General features: G+C 38.4%; 1 protein-coding gene across 1 annotated transcript; it reads right to left on the bottom strand.

Annotated features, from left to right (window-relative positions):
- Positions 1–3,549: 3,549 nt before the first annotated feature.
- On the bottom strand, positions 3,550–19,035 carry LOC118836260 (zinc finger protein 260-like). Its single transcript, XM_036743593.1, has 4 exons — positions 18,856–19,035; positions 13,954–14,080; positions 13,333–13,431; positions 3,550–5,930 (listed from the first exon to the last, which is right to left on the bottom strand). The coding sequence occupies exons 1-4, from the start codon at positions 19,033–19,035 to the stop codon at positions 4,321–4,323; spliced, it is 2,016 nt and encodes a 671-aa protein (XP_036599488.1). The 3' UTR covers positions 3,550–4,320.
- Between the last annotated feature and the right edge of the window lie 3,688 nt (positions 19,036–22,723).

Below are 22,723 nucleotides of genomic sequence, written 5' to 3'. Positions count from 1 at the left end.
TTTAGAATATTGAATTCCTCTCTATCAAGTAGATTACAGCATACTCTTCTGTGATGGGTGCTTGACCTTTCCTGATTCTTCCAAGTTTTTTCTTTGACCTTGAAGCTAAGGATTTTGACTATTATATTCTTGGATGTTTCCAATTTGGGTTTGAGGGTTGGTCAATAAATTCTATTTTTACTTTGCCCTGAGGTTCCGAGTTCCCAGAACCTAGCACAGTGCCTGGTACTAGTGTATTTGGTGCTTAATAAATGCTCTTTCATTCACTTATTTACCAGGTGTTACTGAGTTATTGTTAATATCTGAAATACTGTGGACAAGGCTGAGTTGGGGTGAAAGGAGGACAAGCATTTATATAGTGTGTACTACCAGCCAGGTATTGTGCTAAGGAAAACACTCTTGTACCTGCTCTTCACAACATGTTGCAAGGTTGGTGCCATTATTATCTCCATTTTACAGTTGGGGCAACTGAGGCAGACATGTTGTGACTTGCTTGGGGTCATACAGTTATGTGTCTGAGGACAGATTTGAACTCAGGTCATCATAACTCCAGGCCCAGAGCTGTATCCGCTGTGCCACCTAGCTGTCTCTATGTAGCTGAAGAGGAATCACAGGGCTGGAGAGCAAATGTCCTGACAGTGAGAACAAAACAGTACCCCAAAATTAAAAACCCATGAGCCTGAACAAATTCTAGAATGGATTGTTACAGCCCACATTAGAGACCCCATATATTATGTCCACATTACTGTCCACTGGTTAGTGAATATCTAGAAAAGGAAGCAATGAACAAATAAAGCCATTAAAAACCAGTATGGCTTTGTCAAAAAGTCATGGCAGACTACACATTGTTTTAGAGTTACTCTACTACATTCATTGTTCAATGCCACCTTGACAGGAAATCTTCCACAGATTGCCTCAGGAATAAGTGCTTTTGTCTCCTGTTGTTTAACATCCACTCATCCCAAAAGCATTTAAGGGGCATGCACCACCACCCCCGGAGATCTGGAAAATCCACATAAAACTTTTTGGTTCTCCCTTTGCATCAAAGAAGTCTGAATTATGGTATTAAAAGATAAAATATTTTGGCATTATAAAATGCTATACATATATTTAAGGCATTTCTGAGTTTCTAAACTTTTTCTGCAGCTTCTGCAAAACTCCCCCAAAATACCCATTTAATTTCTTATCCTGATCCATGATGTATCAAAAGTCATGAGGTGGAAGGATTAAATATCTATGTAAATGTAAGGGGGGGGGCACCAAGTCAGACAAATCCAGGGGTTCTTAACCATAGTCTCTGTCACACCCTTTTGGCAATATGGTAAAGCCCAAAGAATTTGTTTCATTATGTTTTTAAATTCATAAAATACAATAGTGGTGATAAGCTAGCATTTATAGAGCACTTTAAGGTTTGTAAAGCACCTTACAAATATTCTAATTTCATCATCACAACAATCTTGGAAGGCAGATGCTATTACTATCCCCATTTTACAGGTGAGGAAACTGAGATAGAGGTTAAGTTGACATTCCCAGGGTCAGAGAGCTACTTAAGTGTATGAGGCTGGATCCGAACTCAGGTTTTTCTGATGCTAGGTCCACTGCTCTATCTTCTGCACTACCTAACGGCCTCAATACACAGAATTACACAGGAAAATATTTATTTGTTATAAAATATTTTTTAAATAAGTTAACAGTCCCCAAGGTCCCCAGCCTAGATAAGTATCTCATCACACTCAGAGAATGTGGGGAGATGCACTAAGACCTTAACCAGGGAATCTAGATTATTCCTCAATTAACAGGCTTTAGACTATGTACCAAAAATCTGATCAATTTACATGTCTTTGAAAGGCACTCAGTAAACTGCAGTAACTTTTTTGAGGAAGTCTGTTTGGATTAGCAGGGGAACTGGTCCACATTCTGTGGGGCTTATAGAAAAGCAGCAAACTAGAGAGTTGGGTATTTAAGCATCTAGTAACTTTCACAGTGTAAGTCTCCAGGCAAACTGAGGAAGGAATCACTTGGCAGATGGGAGACTGCCTGGAAAACAGTCTCCTTTTATGCCACCACTCCCTAGCCCAGTAAGACCTCACTCTACACTACTGCAACATTAGTCTCCTTGATGTTTCTTGAACAAGACTGTTATCTCCTAACTTCATGCACTGTTCCCCCATACCTGGAAATTTTCTCCCCCATCTCTGCCTGCTGGGTTTCCCAGCTTTGCTTAAGTTCCAGCTAAAATCCCACCTTCTACAGGAAGCCTTTCTCAATAGTTTTTAACACTAGTGCCTTCCCTCTGTTGATTATCTCCAATTTATCCTATCTCATTTGTTCATAGTTGTTTTATGTTCTCTTCCATTGGACAGTAACCTCCCATTTTTTGCCTCTGCAGAGGGCAGACTAGATTTGATGAAGAAAGGCAGATTCAACAAGGCCTTACAAAAAGCCCAGTACAGAAACTACAGCATACCAGGGAAACACTGTGCTCTAAAATTTGAGTCCACATTCCCCTAGACCCTATATATACTTATGGGAGTGTCACAGACTTTTAGGGATGGGATATTTTGAATCAACTATACCACCACAGAAAATACTCATCTGGGTTACAATATGTAGTACCCAAGCTCTGTGTCTGCTGGGAATAGTCCCAGAATCTAGATCTGCTATAGCTACATTGACCAGTTTATGAAGAAATCAGTAAGAATTTAATATAAACCTTCAGCAAACACTATTCCACATCATTCTCCACTCCACCAAACTGGCCTTTTCTATTCCTCTTACATGATGCACCATCTGCTTTTTCTAAGCTTTTATACTGCCTATCCCCCTGTCCTGAAATGCACATCTCCATTGCCTTACTGTCTCCCTCAGAACCTAAGCTTGAAAGCAGAGATGATCTCATTCTTTGTATTCGTGTCCCCACTACCTGGCCCAATGCCTGCCCGACCAAAAGTAAAAGCTTAAGGAACATTTGTTGGTAGACCTACCTGAAAGGCATGGCCGTACAAAAATCACATATAAATATATTCCCTGCTCTTAAATGTGCCTTCTATTGGCATTGATGACATCATTATCAAACCTGATATAATGTTAGTAATGATAGCTAAGACATGGGATAACTTTGTCAACATTTTAAAAGATCTTGATAGGTCACTGGGCTCGTTAAGAAAAATAAATTTAATAAGGGGCACATAGAATTTTTTATGCTTGGATCAAAAAACCAACTTCATAATTCAGAAGGAAGTACGGTTAGATAATATTACATAGGAATTAGTCACCCATTTAATAAGATAGCCAAAAATACTAATGCTATCCTGTGCAGCACTGACAGAATAATTTCTAAGAGTAAAGATGGGATAATGCTTAACTGTGTACTGGCAAGGCCACATCTTTAATACTGTGTTTAGTTCTACGTTATATTATATAATATATATATACATATATATACACATATATGTTCATGTATGTAGTAATAACTAGCATTTATATAGCACTTTAAAGTTGGCAAAGCACTTTACATGTTATCTCATTTGATTTAAAGACATGTTTTGCTTTTGTTTTTTGCAACAGATCACTGATGTAAGGAATTCCCAGTGAGGAAACTCCCTTTATCAACAGACCAGGAGTTGCTCTTTAACTCATACATATGTAATTAATGCCATTTGTTTCACATCACATTCATTTCAGTTTAAACACACACACACACACACACACACACACACACACTCATACTCTTCCAACTCTCAAGCTTATTCTGAAGAGTGGGCTGCCTTTGGAGGTAGTATTTTACCGTCACTGGACATCTTTAAACAAAAGCTGGTTGATTCCTTGTATATGATGTAATAAGATTTCTTCCACATATGGGTTGGATGAGTTAGCTGCTTAAATCCTTTCCAATTCTGAAATTCCAAGAGTAATGCATGTTATTTCTGTAGAATATGCACCGTTAAAGATTTGTTCACATTCTTTGAATTTACAGGTCATGGATTACAGGGGTAGCACTGCATATTGGGGGGAAAAACTTGTACTTAGCTAAGACGTTGATTCCACTTCCAGATCTGCCACTTACTATCTGTGTGATCATGATCGACTCAAATCAACTTTCCTAGTCATCAGCTCTGCTATCTGTAAAATTAAGAAAGGATTGGAATAGATTTCAAATGTCACATCTAATAATTCCATAATTTAGTGTTTGATCATTTTCCTTTACTAGCTGAATGATTTTGCACACTGAGTGTGCATTAACTGAATGAGTTTCTCTCTAGTATAACTATCTTATGATAAAGGATGTCTTTTGCCTAAATCTTTTTCATATTCTTTGAATTAAAAAACTTCCTTTCCAATATGAATTCTCTGGTGTACAGCAAGGTTTCCCTTTTGCCTGAATGCTTTCCCACACTCACAACATTTATAAGACTTCTCTCCAGTATGAATTCTGTGATGTATAGTAAGGTATCTCTTCTCTTTGAAGGCTTTACCACATTCATTACATTTATAGGATTTCTCTCCAGTATGAACTCTGTGATGATCATTAAGGGTTCCCCTCTGCCTAAAGGCTTTTCCACATTCATTACATATATAGGGCTTCTCTCCAGTATGAATTCTATGATGCATAGTAAGGCCTGAATTGGAGCTAAATGCTTTGCCACATTCATTACATTTATAGGACTTCTCTCCAGTGTGAACTTTCATGTGTATAGTAAGGTAACTCTTGTCCGTGAAGGCTTTTCCACATATGTTACATATAAATGGTTTTTCTCCAGTATGAATTCTATGATGTACAGCAAGGTATCCCTTATCTCTGAAGGCTTTTCCACACACATTACATTTGTAGGATTTCTCTCCAGTATGAATTTTCTGATGGATAGTAAGGTATCCCTTGTCTGTAAAAGCTTTTTCACATACATTACACTTAAATGGTTTTTCTCCAGTATGGATTCTCTGATGTACAATAAGATATCCCTTATCCCTGAAAGCCTTCCCACATATGTTACATTTAAATGGTTTTTCTCCAGTATGAATTTTCTGATGTACAGCAAGATTCCCCTTCTGTCTGAAGGCTTTCCCACATTCATTACATTTATAGGATTTCTCTCCAGTATGGATTTTCTGATGTATAGTAAGGTGTCCTCGCTCTCTGAAGGCTTTCCCACATACATTACATAAATAAGATTTCTCTCCAGTATGGATTTTTTGATGTATCATAAGGTATCCCCTATCTCTGAAGGCTTTCCCACATTCATTACATTTATAGGACTTCTCTCCAGTGTGCATTTTCTGATGATCAGTAAGATGTCCTCTTTGTCTAAAGGCTTTCTCACAATTATTACATTTATAGGGTTTTTCTCCAGTATGAATTCTCTGGTGTATAGTAAGGACTGAGTAGGAGATGAATGCTTTCCCACATTCAATGCATTTATAGGATTTTTCTCCAGTATGAATTTTCTGATGTAAATTAAGGCTTCCCCTCTGGCTGAAGGCTTTCCCACATTCATTACATTTATAGGATTTCTCTCCAGTATGAATTTTAAGATGTATTGTAAGATATCTCCTCTCTCTGAATGCTTTCCCACATTCAGTACATTTATATGGTTTTAATCCTGTATGAATTCTTTCATGTACAGTAAGGTATGAGTTATAATTGAAAGTTTTCCCACATTGGTTACACTGATAGGATTTCTCTCCAGTCTGATTTCTCTGATTTACACTAAGGCCTGAGTTACAGCTGAAGGCTTTTTCACATTCATTACATTGATAGGGTTTCTCTCCAGTGTGAATTCTCTGATGTATAATAAGGTGTTCCATCTGCCTGAAGGTTTCACCACATTCATTAGTATTCATTGTGAGTCTTGTCATGGACCTTTCTCCCAAATAATTACCCTCCTTTAGAGCTGTGTCCCTGGTTTCACATGTACTCTTCTGACAAAGGGAACCTGAAAGAAATATGATAATGTCAATAATTCCTTTTCTTTTTTATGAAAGAAAGGAAAATACTGTTATCTAAATGACAAATTACCTAAATTAGAATGATACTCAATCTGTAAAGACAGAGTAGTAGTAACATCAGTAATAACTGGGAACTAAAGAACTAAAGCAATTAGGATAACTAAGTCGCCAATACAAAAGGAATTCCCATCTATATTAAAGCCTCTGTAAACATCATAATAGAACAGCTTAGGGAAAACTATTAGATTTTAAGAAAACTAAAACAAGTTGGTTCTGGCAATGAAAGTTTTCTAATCCTAACCTAATTCTTATCTCTGTCTGAAGACAAAGCTAAACAGCCTGAAGAGGCGGTAGTACAGTGGGAAAGTCAATGACCCTAAAATCAGAAGACACGGATGCAAATCTCACCTCTGAAGCTTAGTGCTTGCATGAATTTGGGCAAATTACTTAACCTCTCAGGGTCTCAGTTTACTCATCTGTAAAATGAAGGGTTCGGAGCAGATGGCCTTTGAGGTCCCATTTATGATCTTACTTTTAACTGTTTGGTTTGTGAATACTCAGAAGTGAAAGCACTGATGAAAGCCCAGCATGTTTTGAAAATGAATTAATAATGTTAAACTAATCTCATTTATTTGATCTCATTAGTGAAAAGATACTATAAATATTTGATATTTAAATTTCAACAAGGTATTGGATGTCAATGTTTAGAAAAATATAGGCTGGATGATAGAAGAGCTAGGATTTTAATCAAAGAGTTCTTTATTAATGGACTACTAGAACCTCAGTGAGATTCTCTACAATTGGCCAAACCTTATTTTACATTTTTGTCAAAACCCTAAATCAGAGGTTCTTAATCCGCCTTCCACTGATCCCTAAGGAATCTGTGGATTGCTAGACCCACTTTCCCCAACCCCTGTGGCTCACAGAGGGTCTGTAAATTTCTATGTGAAAAAAATTACTCTAATTTCTGACTGAAATTTAGCATTTTCTTTTATTATAAATGTAGAAAACATACATCTGGGGAAGCAGTTCGGTCTTCCCCAGAAAGGTCCATGGCAGACAAGTTAAGAACCTCTGTCCTAGATGAAACTATTTGCACTCCTTATCAATTTATAATAAACCAAAAGACATAACCTAGCACCTATGTGCTTACTGACTGACTGACTGCGTTAAATGAAAACTCCTGAGAAAAACAGAAAAGATGTTTAGGTCAGAAGTATATACTCTACAACACATAAGTTCCAAATGGATACACAACCTAAACACAAAAAGGCCATCTAAGGGCATCTGTTTTGTTTCCAGTTCTTTGCTACTACAAAAAGTTCTGTTATAAATATTTTGGTTGACATGGGACATGCTTTTTTTTTATTCTTGACCTTGCTGCAGGGTATGCATAGCATTGGGATGTCAGAAGTCAAAAACTATGGATATTTTAGTCACTTTCTTAGCATAACTTCAAAGCTCCAAATTTTATAGCAGTACTTTTTGTAGTACCAAAGAACTGGGAAAAAATTATGCCCATTGATTGGGGAATGGCTTAAACAACCTGTGGTATATGAATTTATGTACTACTGTATAGTGAACTGGCTGTACAGTACACTGGACTTGGAGTCAGAAAGACCTGTGTTCAAATCTCACTTCAGATACTTACTGTATAACTCTGGGTATATCACTTAACCTTTCTTAGTTTCACTTCCTTCATCTGTAAACTGGGGATATTATTAACTAATTCAAAAGGCTGTTGTGAAGATCAAATGAGATAATATATGTAATGTTATTCACAAACATTAGAACATTATATAAATTCTAGCTATTATTACTATTAATGTGCTATCATAAACAGTATGAAGAATAAAGAGAAACATGAAAATTCAGGAAAGCAATATAAACCATGACTATATCAATGTAAATAGAAAGAACCAAAAAAATATAACCATCAAGCTTGCCACCAAAGACGAGGTAAGAGAATGTGTTTGTCTCCCATTTTTCTACAGTTGTAGGGCTATGGATGTATAACTCTACATAAAATGTTAGACTTGGCTCAATCAACAAGAACTTATCAGGCACCTACTATGTGGCAGGCACTACACTGGGTGTTGGAGATACAAGTAAAATGAAAGAAATAATCCATACTTAAAAATCTTACATTCTAAAGGGATAAATACATTTATAAATATATATAACATAAATAAAAAAGTATACAAAGTGGTTAAACATAAGTTAGTTTGAGAGAGAAAGGCCTGTTTTGGTAAGGAAATGCTTCATGCAGAAGATGGTACCTGAGTTGCATCTTAAAGGAAAAGAGGGATTCTGTGAGGAAAAGAGTACACTCCAGACATTAGGATGGCCAGCACAAAGGCATGAAGACAGAAGACAGAGTGTCCTGTATAAGGAACAAAGGATAAGACCAGTTTAACTGGACTGTAGAGTGCTGGAAGAGGAATAACATCCAAGAGGCTAGAAAGACAGGTTGGGTCCAAGTTGTGGTAGGGCTAAAAACTATATAAAGGAGCTTATATTTTCTTCTAGAGGCACCGGAAGTTGATAAGAAGTCACCGGATTGATTCGAGTAGGGCAGTCACATGGTCAGATCTGCACTTAAAGAAAATCATTTGGGCAGCTATTTGTAGAATGGACTGGAGTGGTGAAGTATATAAAGCAGGGAGACTAATTAGGAGGGTATTATAATAATCTATGCCAAATTTGATTAGGGACTAGACTAAGGTTTCCACTCACTCTATTAATGGAAAGAAGGGGTCAGATACAAGACATGTTATGAAGACAGAAACAGCAAGATCTAGCAACTGTTTAGATATGTGGGGTGAGGCGGTGTTCAAGATTACAAACCTGAGGTTATGGGCGAATGGTGGTTCCTTTAACAAATCAGTGAAAACTTTGGAAGAGGGGAGGATTCAGCGGAAGAGATAGTTCAGTTTTAAGATGTTTAGTTCAACTTCTCAAACAAAGTTCAATAAAGTTCAACAAAGTCAAATTCTGGAAGAGGAGAAGATTTTGGGAAAAAGATAATGAATTAGGTTTTAGAGGTATAAAATGTCTCTAGGACATTTAGCTGGCGGACTAGGCAGCAAAGGAGACTGAGGAAGCATGCCAGCGGAAACCCATGCCACAAATCCCAGAGAGGTGACAGCATTCTAGAGAACACATACAACAATATCAAATGCAACAGACAGGTCAAGAAGGATTAGGATTGAGGGAACACCACTGGATCTGGCAATTAAGAAATAATGGTGATCTTGGAATGGGCAGTTTCATGTGAGGGATATGGTCAGAGGCTGAACTGCAAACGGTTGAGCAGAAAGAGGGATGTGCAGGCAGTAACTAGAGACAATTTTTCCAAGGAATTTGGCTGAGAAAAGGAGAAAAGATGGAGGACAATCACTTGAGAGGATGGAAAGGTTTTTTCAAGTGCATGTGTAGAGGTGCTCGACCTGGCAAAAGGGCCATTTCTGTCAGAGACCAGGAAAAAGGAAGAAAGTGGGAGATGATGTCAATTGGTTTTGAGATGAAGAGATCTGGAGAATGACCTAAATTTTTTCAGTAAAGTTAGAGGCAAGGTCCTCAGCTGAGAAGAAAGGAGGAGGAGGTGTGAAGGGGTTAAGGAGGGAAAAGAAAGTTTAGAATAGCTTCTACAGAGAATCAGATAGGGAATCAAATACAGAGGAATAAAAGGACTGCCCTGCTGCAAAGGGGGTCCAGTTGAGGTTGAATAATAGGAATTTGTAATGTCACCAGTTAGCACAGTAATGAGACCTCCTCCAGTTTCATTCATTACCTCTCATGTCATGGTGAGTTTTGTTAAACTGACCTATTTCTCTCTCTCTCTCTCTGTCTCTCTCTCTCTCTCTGTTATAAGATGTCTCTCCAGGAAACAGAAAAGGAGACATATTGGGAAATATAGGCAATGTAAAAGTAAAATATATCCATAAATATTTTCAAAGAACTCAGCAGGGTGGAAAAACATGTAAATAAAAAGAGCAAAATTTAATGAAGATTAATGTAATGTTCTGGATTTAGGTTTAAAATATTAATTGTACCATTACAGGTTAAGAAGTCCTGGTTTGAGAGCAGATCATGTTCAAAATCTCTGTTTTAGTTCACCACAAATTCAGCAACTCATGGTGGCCATGAAAAAATCCAAATCAGTAAGTGACCGGATCACACAAAACTGTTGATCAGCTATAGTCGGTACCATTCAGACCACATTTGGAATTCATGAGTAGTTCTGTATACCATATGCCGTTTAATACAGCACTGACAAACTGAAGTGTATCCATGGGGATGCTAGTGGAAAATGGAATAATCAGGAAACTTTTTTTGCCAAATTGTTTTACCTTTATTCTACTGTTGGCCTCCTTGAGATAGAAACATTTTTTATGAGGAATGAATAAAAAAACTGGGAAGGTTTAGTTTTGAGAATATATTATTTTTATCTACTTAAAGAGAAAACTTAGAAGAGATATCAGACTTGGTGAAACTAACATCAATCAATGCCTCAAATCTATCTGGAAGAAATACCAGGTCCAAATCAATCAACTAAAAGGCACTTACTAAGTGTTCTTCTTTTAACAGCTGTCTAGAATTCAGGCCCATTGCAATGATACAAAAAGACAAAGGAGAACTCTGATAAAACACCATTAATGGCACTAGCTCATTAAAGAGGGACACAGAAGGATGGCAAAAAAGTGAGAACACACGGATGAGGGCATTAAGAAATGAAAAGTTAAAGGCTAGTAAATGAATTCGAAGTCACTGGCCTGAATATCATGAACACTTTGTTCCAAAACCATCTGAATGCCATAAACCCAGCAATCACTACAAAACATTCTATGGCCAGGAACAGTAAGTGTAGAAATAAATCAATAACCAATGTATACATAATACAAACAAAATCATTTTTGGAGGGCACAAACAATTAAGAAGGATCAGGAAAGGTGTCACATATGATACAGTACTTGAGCGGAGACTCAAAGGAAAACAGCTAAGTGGTGCCATAGTGCACAGAGCGCAAGGCCTGGAGTCAGGAAGACATCATCTTCCTGAGTTCAAATTTGGTCTCAGACACTTATTAGCTGTGTGACACTGGATAACTCACTTAACTCTGCCTCAGCTTCCTTCTCTGTAAAATGAGCTGAAGAAGGACATGGCAAACCACTCCAGTATCTTTACCAAGAAAATCCAAAATGGGGTCATGAAGAGTCAGACATGACTGAACAACAAAGTATTCTCAAAGGTGGAGGTGAAGAGGGCTCCTCTGCTAGGCATGGGGACAGCCTTTAATGATTTCTTTGGTTTTACAGATGAGAGAACAAGGAAGCTCAAAGAAGGGTGCTAAAAACCAAGTGAATGAATGATGACAAAGAAAAGTCTCCTGACGTTCTTTGCACTACCTCATATCTCTGACCTCCGAAACTAACTGTGGAGACCAAAATCAAAAGCTTTAACTTCAGTTCTGCTATTGAGTTATTCAGCAATTATTACTTTGAGTTAGACAACCATATGTACTCAAAGGCTAAGCTACTACTGGGCAAGGTCTAAATTCACTGGGTTTTAGAATAGCCCAGGCAAGACTGAAACTGTTTCCTAAGGACTATCAAAGCCAAGTATGGTGATACTACATCACCATAGGCTGGACACAGCAACCCATTAAACAAGAAAAACCACAAAACCCACTCTCAGCCCCTAGTTCCCTTCCACTTCTGTAGTGACAGGAACAGAGTGGTGGGAAAGGAAGCAGGAGGTATTAAAAATTACTTAATTTTAGGCCATTTATGCCCTTTGATTTGACTTTTAGAAAAGATTATCCAGCGACTAAATGAGTGGACATATTGCTGGAGGAGCTAAATAAAATTAAACATTCTTATGACAAAATCAGAAAAAATAGAGAAGTTACAGTTAAATGGAAGGATGGCTTACAGATATTCCTTGGAGAGGCAAAGAAAATAATTAGTGGAGAGGATTTTAACATGTCACAAGGCCTGATATGTTTAATTATATTCCCAATGACAACAAGAAAAATACTTCATGGGATATTTGTCACTACCTATTTCAGTACTCATAAATATTTGGAAAAAGACCACCATGAAAATAATTGCGGTTTATGTACTAGTATCAGTTGCTGAGGATGAAAAGGTAGAGAAATTCTACAGTGAACATGAAAAGGTCCTCAAAATTAAATCACCCAACACTCATAACTTCAATGCAAAAGTGAAAAAAGGTAAGAATGGGAAGAAATATATGGTAAAGTATGGAAGCTTCGTGACTTCACATCACAAACACTTTCTTCAAGGAAAGCATTGGTGGGTGCTGGACATGGCAAGTACCAAATAACACTGCAAGAAATGAAATGTATCTTTAACAGAGAGAGTGTTTTTTACTGATGTGGAAGCTATCCCTGAATTAGCTGTTTGTATACAATCATATCAAGGCAGCTAGGCAGTGCAGTGGATACAGCACTAGCCCAGAAGTCAGCAAGACTCATCTTCCTGAGTTCAAATCTGGCCTCAGACACTTAATAGCTGTGTGACCCTGGGCAAGTCACTTAACCCTGTTTACCTTAGTTATTCCATCTGTAAAATGAGCTTCTTTACAACTTGACTATGGTGTAAATAAGTTCAACGAGAAGTTATATGTAGAAGATATATTGGATTCCATGACGTCTTGGGGCGGGCGGGCGGGGGGGGGGGGGCGGGTGGAGAAAATCTGCAACTCAAAACTATGTGGAACTGAGTGCTGTAAACTAAAAATAAAAAATCTTAATTAAAAAAAGAGAAAAATAAGGAAACTAAAAAAAAATAAGTATATATATTTGAGATATATAGTACAGAAGAACAAACTGGGCCTAGGATTCAACAGGAGGAGAACAATCTGGATTACCTCCTGAAAATTGATTAGCTACATACTTCCCATGAAAGTAAAGGTCTACCTTTTTAACATTCTACCAATGTTGCTATATGGCTAAGAAATATGGAATACTATAGCTTCTGAAGAATTAAAAACGAATATCATACACAGCAGGGTAAGGTCCATGGTGTAGGCCCCAAATGCATACATTACATCTGGGGGTCAAATAACCTGGGATCCAGGTCTGCTCTAATTATGAGACCCTTTACTGCCTTTTCAGTTTGGATCTCTAAAATGGGGGACTTGGACTAGATCATCTTGAAGTCCTTTTGTGGCTCTAATATTAAATGGAAAATAAGTTTTTAAAATTGAAGATGAGTGACCAAGGGAGCTCATGTCACAGGCATCCCATTGAAAAAAACTGGCAGCGATTAATGACAGCAATTGTTTAATAATTTAGATGTCTTGTCCCTAAATGCTTAGCTATAGTTTGCAAAATTCTTGTCCTCCTGATTTCCATTTACTCACCTGGAGAGAAACTTCTTGGAACTTCTTTCAGCAACATCAACCATCGTGCTTCACCTATTTCTAGCTGGGAAATCACCTCTGGTTTGGAAATTGGAAACCCTAATCATGGGAAAAGAAATGGGAAAGTGCTGGGTACAAGGGTCAATTCAGAATGCAACCCTAATCCCTTTATCTTCAGGGAAAGAGAGAGGCCTAGAAAGGCCTAGGGTGATAACCAAACATCTCTGAAGGAGCCCTCTCTATGGGGTCACAGGAAGTATGGAATGAAACCAAGGAGTTATTCTGGTCCAGAAAGAAAATTTCTTTACTTGACTCATTCCATGGCTGGTATTGTTCTTTGGGTGTTAGGGGAGAATATCTGCCTGAGGGGACCAGAGATCAACCTCAGAAGCAGGATAATGATGCTATGGATTTCCACTGTACAAAGAATGCCCTTTCATCTAGGAACAGAAACACTTGATCCCTTAAACAAAAAGGGATTAGGAATAACTACACTTTCAAAGTATTCTTGAACATCCTGGCAAACCAAGAATAAACTCAGTAAGTTTCTTCAGTCCTGCTAGCTGTGCAGTACATGCAAAAACTCCTCCCAGATCAATTCAGAACCATGGAAGTCCTTACCCAGGAAGATAAAGTTTTGATAGTTCTCCAGCATCACATCCTTGTACAGGTCCCTCTGAGCAGGGCCCAGGTGATCCCACTCCTCCTGGGTGAAGTCCACAGTGACATCTTTGAAGGTCATTAACTGCTGAAATAACAAACACATTTCTGCTCACCCAAAGGCGGTTCCTTGCACAGCCCTTGAACAAGGCAAGGAGTTCGTAGGTTGCTTGGGGAGTGTTTCTCACCGCACTCAGAATTTTGGCATTCTAAGACAATCATGAGGGCCTGTTATGCTTCTCACTATGTAAACGGCTAGTAGATATATAGCTTCGCCACACTGTTCAGACATCAGCTTCCAAAGGGTATTAAGCACATGGTGCAGGTTCTTCAACTTTTGAACCATACAATATAATAAATATCTCTTAGAACTCACAAGAACTCCTATGAACAATCACATTCTCTAGACTTATTTGGTATATATAGCATAGCAATCACTCTATATTACTAAGCAGTTCTTTCTAATGAGCAGCTAACTTGTTATTTTCTTTCTCTTCATGACACAATTTCTATGAAAAACAACAGGGTGATATGAAAAGATGGGGGTCTAATCTTCAATCTGTTGTATGACTGTACTGGGTCACAAGAAGCATGGAACAAAACCAAGGAGGGCCTTGGCTTTGCCTGGCAATGTGCTACCTCCTGTCTCCCTCAGGGGGAGAGTTCTGTGAAGCTGCCTTGCCAGGCTTGTGTGTGGCAGGTTGGGATGGCTGGTTGGCACAGCTGGTCCTTTCTCTTTCTCTCTTGCCCGCAAACATGTATGCATATCCCCTATCCCAACAAAATTCATGGATTGGACCTCCCAGGGACTCCTAGAAAAACTATCAGTATTCATTGTCTCCACTCTTCAGAACCATGCATCTGATTTCCATCTTATGACTTCTGCAATTGCCCTCTACACTGTTAACATCACTCTCCCTCTATGGCTGAATCTGGGGCTTTTCCTCTGTCCTCAACTATTCGCAACCTTTCTGCACTGTTTGGCACTTCTGACAGCCCTTTTCTTCTTCTTTTTTCTTCTTTTGTTATTGTGAACTTGACAAACACCAACAGATGAACACTTCCCCATAAAAAGAACAGAAAAGAGGAGTACATATGAAACCAAGAATCTCTACTGTATACAGGTGGGCTTTTTAAAATGTATTTCATGATACATCTAACAATGCCCTGCATGGTAAGAATTTAACCAGGTGGGAGCAAGCAAATAAGGATGAAGGAGAGGGGAGAGGAAGTCCAGAAAAACAAGGTTGTAAACCAGATTGGGATAGGGCAGGATAAAGAGGTAAGTGGTACAGTGGATAGAGTGCTGGGCCTGGAATCTGGAAGGCTCAGCTTCTTGAGTTCAAATCTGGCCTCAGACACTTACTAGCTGTGTGACCCCTGGGCATATTACTTAACCCTGTTTGCCTCCATTTTCTCATCTATAAAATGAGCTGGAGAAGGAAATGGCAAACCACTCCATTATTAACCCCAAATTGAGTCACAAAGAATCGGACACAACTTAAAAAATGAAATGAAAATTTCTTATTATTCATAACTCTTTACAATCTAGATTAATCCCAACATATGTCCTGTTACTGGCTAACAAATGACTGCTTTATATAGCCAGCTCAGCCTCTACGCCAGTTCCCAGGTATGTCACGAAAAAGTGAAACTTCCCTTCCCCAATATATACATACATATGTAAGTAAAACTAGGAAAATGAGACACAGTGAGGTTAAATGATTTATGAGTGGTTACATAGAAACTAAGTAAAGAAACTGGGATTCTGACCAAGGTCCTCTGACTAAAAATCTAGCATTTTTTTTCACTGCATCACACTGCCTCTGAGCAAAGTCCTGATACATAGAGTTCCTCCTACCTTAAATCCATTTCTCCCACGTACAGAACCAACCAAGTCCTAACCACTCTTCAACACCAACTAAAATTTCACCTACACTATGAAATTTTCCCCATTTTAGCCCACACCAAAATCTTCCTAGAATAAAGCACGAGTGACAACTAAAACCCAGCCTCTAAGAATTCATTTTTATTTTAACTCATCAAAATCTAATTTCTTAGAATATAACTCTCTATGACTCTACCAACTCATTTTTAATATTTAAAAAGCAAAACAAAGAAATATATGGTTAACACTGTCAAGAGAGAAACAAGGAAATTATGTTATGCTTAAAAGAACACACAAAATGAACCAATATATCAAGACCAAACATATATGCACCAAATCACATAGGATCTAAATACACAAAGGAAAAGTTGGATGAACTGCAAAAGCTATAGATGGTAACACATAATAGTAAATTACTTTAATGTTTCTCTCTCAAAGGTGGGCAAAGCTAACACAAAAAGGAAAATACAAAACTAAGCAGAATGGAGAATTTAGAAGTGAAAGACTTGACAATTACTGAACATAAATATTAAAGAATATGCATTTTTCTCAGCATTACATGTCATCTCCACAGAAAACAGACTATGTACCAGAGCACAAAGGAATTACAGATAAGTGCTTTTTACTAGAAGCAACTATCCTCCATAAGATAATGCAATAAATAGTAATTAATATTGAGTACAGAAGAAGACATAGACCTAAATGGAAAGTTAATAATGATGTTCTGCACAATAAGTGGGTCACAAAACAAATGAAAGAAACAATAACTACGCGAAAGACGGGCAACTAGGTGGCATAGTGGATAGGGGGCTGGGCCTGAAGTTAGTTAGACTCATCTTCTTGAGTTCAAATCTGATCCTACAAACTTACTAGCTGTGTGACCCTGGAAAAGTCACTAAATCCTGTTTGCCTCAGTTCCTTATGACTGAACAACAACAAATAAATAATGTGAAAGAATGATAATCAGGCAATTTACCAAATGGGATACAGCTAAGGCTGTTCTCAGAGGAAAAATTCTAACCCTGAGAAAATACATTAACAAAATAAAAAAGGTGACATTTAATGAACTAAATACAGAATTTTTTAAAATTCTGCCTCATTTTCTTCAACTGTAGAATGGGGACAATATCAGCACCTATCTTGCTGGGTGGTAAAGATCAAATGAGATATTTGAAAAATGCTTAGCACAGTGCCTAGCATATAGTAGGTGCTTAATAAATGCTAGTTCTCTTCTTCCATTCCCTCCCCTATCAGGGGAGTACTTTATGGAGCTAGATAAAACAACAAAATTCATTTGGAGAAACAAAACATCTAAAGTACTAAAGGAAGGTATGAAGAAAAGAAGTAGTAGGAATGGAGAACCAGCAATTCCAGACCTCAAATTATAACAGCAGTAATCATTAAAAGTATTTGGTACTGGTTAAAAAATAAGATCAGTAAAATGAGAAATAACTGACCTAAACAGCACAGTGTTTGAGAAACCATAAAACATAAGTTAGCTGAGGGAAAAGTATGTATTCCACAAGAACTGCTAGGAAAACTAAAGCAGTCTATCATTAATTAAGTTTCAATCAACATCTTACTTCAAATAACATAACATATTCAAATGGACACATGACCTGAATATTAATTATCAAAACAAAAAAGGAGAGAATCACATGATGTTCCTTTCATAGTTTGGTTAAAGGGCAAATTCTTAAGCAAACAAGAGATAGAGGCAATTACAAAAGATAAAATAGGTAATTTCAACTGCGTGGTAAAAAATTTTTTCAACAAAATTAAGGAGATTCATCAAATGAGAAAAAAACATATATCAAATATCTAATAAGAGTCTAATATAAGTAGTGGAAATAGAAGCCCAAAAGGTATTCCCAGTAGATAAAAGGTCAAAGTGTATGAGTATTCTCAAAAGAAGAACTGCAAACTATTAACAACCATATGAATGTTCCATATCACTAATATGATAAGTACGCAGAAATAATCAAACAGGACAATAGTCAGTGTTTTAGGGTTTGGGTGCACTAACTCACTGTTGGTGATGTTAATTAATCCAACCCTTCTGTAAAGCAATTTGGAATTATGCAAAGAATACGACTAAAATGTCCATGCCTTTTGACCTCCAAGATTTCACTGCTAGGAATATACCCCAAGGAGGTCAGTGACAAAAATAAAGGACTCTTATACATCAAAATATTTGTAGTAGCACCTTCTGTAGTATCAAAGAATTGGTGATAAAGTAAACACCCACGGATTGGTGGAATGGTTAAAGCAGTTGTACACTAATGTAATAAATTATTCAGCCATAAGAAATGACAAAAGATTACCAGACTATCATGACTTTTATGAACTAATGCAGCGTAAAGTAAAACAGCATATATAATTACAACGTTGAAAACAATACAAACTCAATGCTGTGAAAATATAATGCCCAAGTCTGACTTCCAATAAAACATGGAAGGCACCTCCAAATCAGCCCTTTGTGGGTGTGGATCTCTGCCTATGACTTTTGCAAGGTGTTAGCTTTGTCGAACTGTAGTCTTCTTTCTCCCTTACACGTTTTCAGGGATGGCTATCAAGGAGAGGAAGGCTTATATTGAGAAATGCAAATGATGTAAAAGCAAAAGATGTTAAAATTTATTTATTTTTTTAAAAGGCGATAAAATTATATGCATGCTTAACACATTAAAGTTAGGCTTGATCTTGTTTCTCCCGTGCCACGGAAAGCCTTTGGACTGAATGGCTTCTCTGACATTTTGTGGGGCCTTGGGAACCGCGGACTTCATACTGAGGTCACAGAGAAGCTGATGACCCCGGAACTGAACAAGTGAAAGTCTGGGGGAATGACTGAATGAAGAGCGATTACGGGAATAAATGAATCAGTGAACCCCTGAGGGAATGAACGAACAATGAACGAGTGCGGGGGAGGGTCCCCTTCATTCTCGGTGCGCAGCCCACCCTCCCGGATATCCCCTCACCTGGCAGGCCGGGGCTGGCCAGGCCGCCTCCACCTCGCCCTCAGCCGGGGCCCGTGCCCCGAGCGGCCCCGGCCCCTCTGCCGCCCCCAGCCCCGAGAGACCCTCCGCCCCGGCCCCGCCTTTCCCCACGCTTGCCCCCCAGGGCTCCGAGGCTGGCTGGGCATGGGGCCGTACCGCCATTCTGAACTGGAGGGCTCGGAGAGCGGCGGGGCGGGGCCAGGGCCTCTCAGGGAGAGGACGGAACTGGGGCCACCCAAACCTCACGCAGCCCGAGACACCACACAGCTTCCGGTCTCAATAGGGCAACTTCCGGCCGCACATGCCCAGTTCGGTTCAGTTAAATGACAGCGTGAAATCTTACAGAGGTAGGCCCCGCGGTCTTCTGGGAAATGTAGTCCTGGGAACAGGAATGCTCCGTACGCGTGCCCAAAATGATGGCCTCACTGAAGAAGGTAGTTGCTTCAGGCATGTGGGTTGGAGCGGTCCCATAAACTGGGAAGTGAAGGAAGAAAAGCATCAGGAGGGTGGGGCAAGAGCCTTAAGGAGATGAGAGCTTCTCCTCGGCCAGGTTAATTAGTCAGCTATACCCTGGCCCAAAATGCAAATTGCAATCCAAGCCCTTTATACCACCCGGATGCTCAGCAGCGCTTAACCCAAAGCTATGGAGGTGACTCTCTTCTGGGCACCGCCCTTCTCTCTTGTAAAAGACTCCATCCAAGCAGGCTCTGGTGAGGTTGGTCTGTCCGCATTCAGTGATTTCGTGACTCAAGGCTAGGGAAGCAGTGGTGGTCCTGGTGATGCAGAGCCACCACCTCTTAGCTACCCATGCCACAAAAACCTGTACCCTGGAAGCCAACTCCACTTCACCTCTATACTTATCACAGTGGAAGGACCCTAGATCCCTGTGGCCTCTTCCTCAGACTGGCTGGTTCCTGACCAAGTTTAACATGTCTTCATTCCATTCCAGGTTTCACCGCCTGGATTTTCTCTACCATGCTCCTTAGTTGTATTACTCCCCCATCCCCTTTCACTTCCTTTTCTGTTTCCCTAAGCACCTTGAGGGCTAGGAATGCTCTTCTGCTTGCATCTGCTTTCCAACCTTAGAAAAAGGAGCAGTACAAAACTCTTACCTATTATAACCTATAACTGTTGAGATTTCTTTCCAAGATTATGATGTAATATGGTAAATACCAAAATAATTCACGAATTCAGTACACATCATGCTAATTTGTATGGCATTTTCCATCAACTTGTATGAAATATTCAGTCCATTTAATACAGATTTTGTATTAAAAATTTAGGGGTCGGCACTGTTCTGAAACATTACTAGTAGCATTACTAATATGGTATTACCAATTTATTACTGGAGTATCTTACCTTCTTGTCATAAGAACACTAAAAAGCATCACTGACTAAGATTTCACCTGTGTTAAGCTGATCATCATGATAGTTTTGACATTTTTACAAAATCACTCATACTTATTCTCACTACCTAGCCTTCTTTCCATTTTCTGTTCATTTCTTTATTAAGCCAAAATTAGAGGCTGAGTTCCGTATGCATTCACATCACTCTCTTCAAATAAATCTGATTTTCTTCTCATTGGCATTGCTTCCTCTTGTCTTCAGAATTTCATTCTTGAGCATCCGCCATCCCTCCTGAGCAGAATTTTTCTAAAAGATTTTACTCCATGGGATCCTACCTATCCTGTGTTTCCTCTGAATCCTTTGAAATCTACTTTCCCATAATCTAAGACACATGTCAGACTAGGTCCAGTAATAATAAAATTGCTTTTGTTTTTCCCTCTATTGATTGTCTCCCTAATACTGTCCCCTATTCTTCCCCCGCTTTGGTTCCTAGATTTCCTCATGTGAGTATACTTTCTTCTTATAAAAAAAGATTACATTTTTTAAAATTAAAAATAAAATTGAATTTAAATATGTAATGCATAAATTATATACAAAAATATTTAAATTCTATTTTCAGTTCCAAATTCTCTCTCACCTCCCACCCATCCCTCACCCAGTGAGAAAGGCAAGAAATATAAAACCCATTAAAAATATGAAGTCATGCAAAATAAATTTTCACATTGGAGAAGAAAATGAATGAGAAATAATATTTCAATCTAAACTTTGAGACCATCAGTTTTCTATTTGGAGACAAATACTATTTTTCATCATAAGTCCTTTGGAATTGTGGTAGGTCATTGTATTGATCAGAGTTACTAAGTCTTTCATAGTTATATCTACAATGTCACAGGTGAGTAGCTCTCACCTGTGGCTTTGAGACGCTGCAACATGCCCAGCAGCCACACTCTGGTAAAACCATCTTCCCGACTGGCGTAAAGATTAAGGGTAACTGATAGGCCTCAAACCTGTCAGCAAGTTAGAGGAATGTCTACCCCAAGAATGTGAAGACTTCCCTGGGGATGGATGATTCAATGGCCATGAAGGTGGCTGAAGTAGGTGCTGTGGAGCCCTTAGAGCTTGATCAGACATCAAAGACACCAAGGTCATCCATTGCATCCTGGACCATCACCAGTCATACTGACTTTTGTCCTGCCACTGGACTGGGAGAACTCTGGAAAAGAGAATGAGGCTGAGGACTTTGCTCAATTCTGCCTCACTTAAATCAATTCACAAGCAAGTCAACCATCACCCTATGATGTTATTGTCCTCTTCAAAAAATGAAGAATGAACAGCAACAATATTTACAACATTCTTGTAACTGTGTAAATTGTTGTCATTCTGCTAACTTCACTTTGTATCAGGTCATATAAGTCTTCTGAGTCTTTTTGGAAACATTTCTTACAACATAATGGTGTTCTATCACATTCTTATACCATAACTTGTTCAGTTATTCCCCAATTAATGAGCATCCCCTCTGCTTTCAATTCTTTGCCCTGACAAAAAGAGCTGCTATAAATAGTTTTGTAGTGGGTCCTTTCCCTCTTTTCTTTGATCTTTTGGGGGTATAGACCTAGTAGTGGTATTGCTGAGTTAAAAGGTATGTACCATTTACTAACTTTTAAGCATTTTCCAAATTGTTTTCCAGAATGGTTGGACTAGTTCACATCTCTACCAACAATGCATAGTATGCCTGTTTTCCCACATCCCCTCCAGCATTTGTCATTTTCTTTTTCTGTCATGTTAGCCAATCTGATAGGTGTGAGGTAGTACCTCAGAGTTGTTTTAATTTACATTTCTCTGATTATTAGTAATTTGGAGAGAGCTTTTTTTAGAAATATAACTATTGGTAATTTTGATTTCTTCCTCTGAAAACTCTCTCTTCACCTATCAACTGGAGGATGGCTCTTATTCTTAGAAATTTGGCTCAGTTTCCTATATACTTAAGAAATGAGACCTTTATCACAGAGCCTTGCTGCAAAGATTTTTTTTCCAGCTTCTTGCTTTTCTTCTGTTAAATGAATTAACAAAATCTTTTTAATTTAATGTAATAAAAATTATCCATTTTACTTCCCATGACCTTCTCTTTCTCTTATTCTGTCATGAACTCTCCCCCTATTCACAGGTCTAATAGATAATTTCTTCCATGCTCCATTAATTTGCCTGTGAAATCACCCTTTTTGTCTAAATCATGCACCCATTTTGAGTTTATCTTTGTATATGGTATGAGAAGTTGGTCTATGCCTAGCTTCTGCTAGATTTCTTTCCAGCTTTCTTAATAGTTTTTTGTCAAATAGTGAATACTTGCCCCAATAGCTGAGATCCTTGTGTGAGAGATGGGTGAAAGTTAGGTTTCCACAGAAGAGTTAATTGAGTTATACAGAATGATTAATGAAGTATCAGCTGAAACAAAGAAGGAGTAAAAATTAACCAGGATGAGAATCCTCAGCCAATGGGAATAGAG

This window comes from Trichosurus vulpecula, chromosome 2 (genome assembly GCF_011100635.1).
Source record: "Trichosurus vulpecula isolate mTriVul1 chromosome 2, mTriVul1.pri, whole genome shotgun sequence".
Lineage (NCBI taxonomy): Eukaryota > Metazoa > Chordata > Mammalia > Diprotodontia > Phalangeridae > Trichosurus > Trichosurus vulpecula.
The sequence above is the reverse complement of the archived record's forward strand: the minus strand, read 5'-3'. Positions and strand labels throughout refer to the sequence as shown.

Bases quoted from the DNA above. Each gene is read 5' to 3' on its own strand.
- LOC118836260 (XM_036743593.1), bottom strand. From the start codon at position 19,035: ATGGCGGTACGGCCCCATGCCCAGCCAGCCTCGGAGCCCTGGGGGGCA. The intron at 14,081-18,855 runs GTGAGGGGATAT...TTGTTATTTCAG, and splicing joins GGCCAGCCCCGGCCTGCCAG to CAGTTAATGACCTTCAAAGA. The intron at 13,432-13,953 runs GTAAGGACTTCC...TCCCATGATTAG, and splicing joins TCAAAACTTTATCTTCCTGG to GGTTTCCAATTTCCAAACCA.